The sequence below is a fragment of the Atractosteus spatula genome, chromosome 23 (assembly GCF_055471065.1).
Source record: "Atractosteus spatula isolate fAtrSpa1 chromosome 23, fAtrSpa1.hap1, whole genome shotgun sequence".
In the NCBI taxonomy this organism is placed as follows: Eukaryota; Metazoa; Chordata; class Actinopteri; order Semionotiformes; family Lepisosteidae; genus Atractosteus; species Atractosteus spatula.
This window is the reverse complement of record NC_142728.1, coordinates 14,773,336-14,779,623: the sequence shown is the minus strand read 5'-3', so window position 1 is coordinate 14,779,623 and position 6,288 is coordinate 14,773,336. Positions and strand designations below refer to the sequence as shown.

General features: G+C 52.5%; 1 protein-coding gene across 1 annotated transcript; it reads left to right on the top strand.

Annotated features, from left to right (window-relative positions):
- The first annotated feature begins 4,490 nt into the window (after positions 1-4,490).
- On the top strand, positions 4,491-5,825 carry ier3 (immediate early response 3). The gene has a single exon (XM_088940646.1). It carries the CDS (start codon positions 4,592-4,594, stop codon positions 5,216-5,218), a length of 627 nt encoding a protein of 208 aa, XP_088796772.1. The 5' UTR covers positions 4,491-4,591; the 3' UTR covers positions 5,219-5,825.
- The last annotated feature ends 463 nt before the right edge of the window (positions 5,826-6,288 follow it).

Here is a 6,288-nt window from a genome sequence, read left to right as displayed (position 1 = left end):
TGAGACAGCGAGCTGTACTCCACTGATGGACTGGGCCGACCTGACCACCTGATGCTCAGATAACCTGCATGTCAGGTAAACTGGGTTCAGGTGGTACTGTGACTCGGGCTCAGGTAATGCGTGTTCAGGTAACACATGCTCAGCTAACCCGCATTCAGGTTAATTGTATTCAGGTACTGTAACTCGTGCTCAGGTAACCTGCGTTCGGGTCAATGGCGTTCAGGTACTGTAACTGGCCCGCAGTGAAGCAGCTGAGCTAAATTTAGATCCCCTGACCTCCCTGGTATGCCGTTTACCTGAAGCCAGGTAATCAGAGCTGCTCGCAGAACAAAAGACATACAGGCATGGGGGGGTCGGTGCCCCCCAGGGGAACAGCCGCAGGCCGGTGAAACTGGATGTATTAATGGCCTCCTTTGTCGACTGAAGGTCAGCGAAGACGTCAGCCCGGAGATACGTTCCTGGCTAGAGCCACCGCAACTCTAAATTTAGCGCGTTCTTGCTCTGTCAAAATCTTTTGTTTGCGTTTTCCCACCCGCTTTTGACTCCCCCCCAGCTACTTCGCATGTCAATCCTGGCGAAAACGCTTCAGGATTAAGGCTAAGAAAGCTCCAGTCGACCGCAGCGCACGACAGCCCCCAACTGCGGTGCAAGTTAAAAAAAGGGGGAAACGTAATTATTTCACAAGCACGGATACTAAGGCATCTGTGCGCTATGATTCACAAAGACGTTATCTCATGTGCTGGTATGTGCTCTGTAAATAAAACACGGCCGTTGATCAAACTCTTTTAACAGTCATCACGCCTGGAGGGGTAGATGCGGGTCAGAGACGAAAACAGTGTCAGGGCTCTGGAATCGAGCAAGCAGGTCTGTTCCCAGGAACCGGGGAGTGTCCTCCTGTCACAGGCCCGGGGAACCGAATCTCTTCGGCCCTGTGCATCCGAGAACCCGATGAGATTAAACGATGGATTTAACGATAAAAGCGCTGTCAGGGGGAGGCCCGCGGTGTCCCTGCGGCGGTTTTAAAACAGACACAGCCCCCCTGGATCCGGACAGGCACTGAAAAGGAGGTTGGGACCCCTGATCCTTCATTCTCCTCGCGAAAAACGTTTGTTTTCCCCCATCTGTGTGAAAACTTTCCTTTAACCACATTTACTTGTATAAAAACAAACCGCTGTGGTCTCGTCCGCACCGTGTCCGTCAGTCTGTGTGTGTGTGTGTGTGTGTGTGTGGGGGGGGGGGGGGGGGGGGGGGTACCTCTGTCTTTTTGGGGCTTTGTTTTTCTTCAAATTTAGTCACCACACCGACAGGTAAACATATGCCCTCCCACGCAGAGTGGAAATAATGATCTTCAAAACATCCTTTTCTGAACGCGAAGTTTGTCTTGAAAAGCACGCCACAGCTCGGCAGTTTTCCAGAGGAGAGAGAGAGAAAAAAAAACACGGCTGTGTTTCCTCCATTTTGGAACGGCCCTCGAGCACCTCCTGACCTCGCGAGGCGCCTGTGTCCACAGTCACGCACGAACACCCGAGCAATCCGGATGGCGTCAAGAGGACAATTTTCTTCATTTCCCTGATTACAAGATAATCCGCCATCAACACTTGCTGAGAGGCGGTATTATTCATAATTGAGGGTTCTCTCTTTTTTTTTCTTTCTCTTGCAGCCTTAATTAAAATGAAGTCATTACCGGCGCGGCGCCTCCAGTCACAGTGTGAGTGTGCGAGTCGCTGTTTGCAGGTATGCAGTGCGTGAGACCTGGAGATTCTGACAGATTCACGTTAAAATGTGCACATGCGGTTTTTTTTCCTTCTATAGACATTCCTTTGCCTGCTTCTGACTAAGCGATTAGGCCCCTTCTAATCTCATGGCATTGCTACACTGGTGTAACCATTACTTAAACCCTGCAACACGCACGTCAGGACACCTCGAAGCACAAGTTATACTTCTGTCTTGCCTGAGACATTACCAACGGTACGTGGGCCCCCCTCTTATCTGATATTCAGTAGACGCCCCTGTACGCCTGCAGGCTACCCAAAACCCATCTCTGAACTGGCTCCATCACTCTGCTCTCCTCCCCCCTGAGAGCTGGTGTGTGGGGAGCGGACTGGCGCAGCATCCATGTGGGGCTGCACACTGGTGGCGGCAGTGGGATTCCCCATCACCTGTACAGCGCTTTGAGTGGAGCGTCCAGAAAAGCGCTCTATAAGCGTAAGCAATTATTATTATTCATTATTATGAAAACCGACAGCAGCACCCGCGCGACTGCACGTCCACCCGTGTCCGTGAACGTGTCCTGGGCCGCCGTTTGGCGAGCAGTAGTCGTGGGTTGTTTTGTTTTTATACGGGAAGAGCAACTGGCTTTCCGGGCAAAAAAAAAAGGGCACGTTTTACAGTCGCACAAAGCGCGGTGGAGGAGTTTAAACAAAAGCTGCCTGTGTTCTGGGAGCTGGAGAAAGAAGGAGAGAGAGAGACCAGAGGCTGTGCTGGAGGGGTGACTCGGCTCCAATACCCATATTTTCCTTCTCCGTTCCGCCGCGGGATAACTTTTTTTTCGGTTGTTTCGCGGAAGGCGTCCAACTCCAACGCTTTTGCTTGGAGGAGAAATACTACCCTCATTAAAAAAAAAAAAGGGTATCGTGTTGTATATTTATCTGGGCATTTCGCAACGCCTTCTCTGAGATGCGATCTCTACTCTTGCAAAAGCTGGTACCGCTGTAGGCCGGGGGCACCGCTCGTCGAAGAGGTTTCGAGGAAGTTTCGTGTGATATGCATCGCTTGTTCCACCAGGAAACGAGCGTTTGGCGCGGAGCTAGCTTCTGCTAGTCCTTTATTTTAGATCCGTGCGTGGCTATATATACCGTGGCATCTCTAACGCCTGCTATTATAGACACAGCTAAGGTGGGCCCGTCCCCACTGCAGAGATGAGGGATCCCTTTGAAATCAGGACACCCCAGAGGGTAGCGGGGGTCAGTCAGGAACCAGGCGCCGGGTGGGTGAGCCTCCGGGACTCGGTTTGGCTTCGAGCCTGTCAAACGCTCGACGTCCTCCCCGCCGCATTTTAACGCGCGCAGGAACAAGTGAAGGTTCATTCCCTGCCGAGAAGAGAAGAAAACAAACACGACCTTTCGGGGGTTTGTCGTCGCCCGAAGAAGGCCCCACAGCCGAAACGTTGTGTTTCTTTTCTTCTCTTTCCGGCAAGGAATAAACCTTCCCTTGCCCCTTTGCTGCCTACGCGTGCTGACGCAGCTCCCTAATTGAACTGCTTTTAAGATACAGGTCTGTGACAAATGGGTTTGTTTTTTTAAATACATTTACATGGGAAGGAGTTTTGGAGATTCCATGCGATCAGCTCCCCCCCCCCCCCCCATCACTTTAAGCACATTGTAACACACTGGAAGAGAGCCAAAGACCCATTTTCCACTCTTTCGGCCTCTTCTCACACAGGAAGCGCGATGTCTGTTCCAGATATTGGAAAAGAAAACGAGCTTTAGAAGTCGGACGTTTCTCAGCTGAACCGGCGCGGGTTACCCATTCAATTCAGGAATGAAGTGTAGTTTTAGGGTCATAAAACACAGCTGCTGCTGCTGCTGCTGCTGCTGCTGCTGCTTTGTAGCAGACGCCCCCAAGGCGATTGCCTGATGTGGCCGAGGGCGCTCATCAGGAGACCGTCCACGGACCCACTCCCAACGCCGAGGCCAGAGACGGGCCGCTCGGACGGGGGCTCCAGAACGCATGTCCACGCCTGCTCGGTGTGGGGACCGCGTCAGACACCGCGTTCTCACACCTGTGCGTGTTCTGAGAACAGCTCCTCCGCGACGTGACGCGTCCTCCGGCTGCAGAACCGCCTGCTGTCACCGCTGTCCCGCACCCCCCCCCCCCCGATTCAGATCAGCAACACCCGCTTCAGCAGAAGGGAGGCGCTCGTCAGCATAAATGAGATCATTGACACGGGGCCAGAAGAGGTCACCAAACAAGTATTCATTCTGGGCAGCAGCAGCAGCAATCAGGGGACAGATTCGGTCAAACTCAAGGTGTCGATACTTAAGTCAAAAGCGTAAAATGATGCATACGGTGTAAAAGGAAGACACTCTGTGCACCTTTGAGCCATTAAAAGATATGTGTTGCAGGTAGGGCGAGACGTGTATAACGGAAGGGGGCGCTATTTTTGACGCGGCTGTGCGCCGTATACCTAGAGAAAAGCATGTGTTTCGCCGTTAACCACCTGTCTTAGAGATGGTATTATGCGTGACAACAAGCACGCACTCGTGCGTGGATTCTGCCACACACACAAAAAAATCCCAATAAAATTCATACAGCTGTTATATCAATGATGTGGAGCCGGGTTTTGGAAGAAAGATGGGAACTTTCTCTTTTGTGAAATACGGTTCTAAATTTGGACAGCGCTGTGACGCGAGTCGGGGGGGAGGCGGGGAGGCGGGTCAGAGGGCTCACCGCTTCCCTATAAAAACTGGCAAATCCAGCTGTTAGAGCAGATCGCGCAGTAGCTCTGAGTAGGAGCGGTGTGTGAGGTGAGAGCTGAGCTATTTCGAGTGTGCTTGACGACAGACGTTTCCAGCGCCCTCAGACGCCAGAGATGTACGTGAGATCAGACAGCCTGGTTCTGTCCGTGCCCTCAGGGAGGTGCTACCCCGAGTACAGCTCCTACAGGCCCCTGCCGCGAAGAACCGAGCCCGAAATTTTCACTTTCGAGCCGGTTGCTGTGCTCGAGCAGCGCCGGAGCTCGGTGCTGCGCCCCCGGAAGAAGACAACGCGGGTCATGTACCCCTCCAAGGTGCGCAAGTACCTGCCGCCCGCGGAGAAGAGCCCCGCCAAGCGCTGGTTGCTGGCCCTCTGCTTAGTGCTGTCCTGGCAGATCTACACCGAAGACCCCACGGCGGAGCCCGCAGCGCCGGCCGAGAGCGGCGCCCCGGCCGCCCCAGGCGGCGAGGATCTCTCCTCCCGGTACCAGTTCCTACCTTTTTTCTCCGCCGAGCTGCCCCTTCCCGAGGTGGAAAGCTTCGCAGCCCAGGGCCCGCAGGAGGAGGAGAGGGCGGCCGGAGCCGAGGTGCCGAGCGGCGGCGGCGAGGCGGAGGGCGCGCCGGGCCCGGACGAGAACGTCACCTGCCCCGGCTGGCTCTCCGACGCGACCGGCTCGTCTCCGCGTAGCGGGAGAGACGGCTGCGCGCTGGATCTCCTCTATCCCGTCTACCCCACCATGTGAAGTGGGAGGCCAAGGAGCAGATGGACTTGAAACGCACATTTTTTTATATATATATAGAGAGAGAGAAACTTAACACCGGGATGGTGAAGAAAACTGCGCGTTGCGTCGAGAAGCTCTAACTTCGAGTGAGGACAACTGAGAAACATCGAGGAGACGCGCGGCTTTGAAGAAGCGGAAAAAAAACTGTTGCACTTAAACGGTGGGAAGACACCGCAGAAACTGACTTGAAACTTTTGTTTATATTTTGTATTCATGAACTGAAAGCAAAGGGACACTTGACTTTGATGTATGAAGTTTTAATGTATTACTCGCGGTGTTCTAGCTGGGGTGGGGGAAAGTGTTTCAGAACAAAGAAGCACTGTCGCCCGGGTTGGGAAGTGCAATTATTCTTGTCAGGTTTTTCTCTGTAGTCTCAGGAAAAGCTGCGAAAACTTCACTAAATCTGAACAAACAGCTGCAATACTTGAACAGTTTTCCATGCATCACTGTCTGTGTGTATTTATTGAGCCTATTTATTAATTATTCTATTGTTATTTATTGGTTGGATGTTATTTATGTATTTAAGGGGGGAAAAATGAAAATTCTCGCTAATAAAACACTTAAACCCATCTTCTGTTTTCTCCTGTTCTAAATTCATAATCGAAAAACCGTGAGCCGCACAACACGTACAGAAATAACGGCAGGTCTCTCTGGGGGGGGGGGGGACTTAATTGTGGAGAAGCGTTTCACACACCTAGTGCTGCCGGATTTATTGACGTTCGTCGAGGAAATGATGAGAGAACGTGTTCTCTTCAAGAGTAGCACAGGTCAGGACTTCAGCGTGTTGTTTTTGGAAACCGAAACCTACGTTGTCTCTAATTAAGTAAATCAATTAGTTCACGCATCGCAGAAGTCATTTGGTACGGAAACAATCACTGCGTCCTCCCCCGTGAAAAAGTCCGGCTCTCCAGCGCACCGGAAGCGTTCTTTTCATCGCGGATTGGCTGCAACTGCTCCTGCGGTTGATGATGAAACGGAAGCGGGTAGTCTTCACCCTTGCGCCACACCGCCTCAGAGGGATAGTTTAGTGC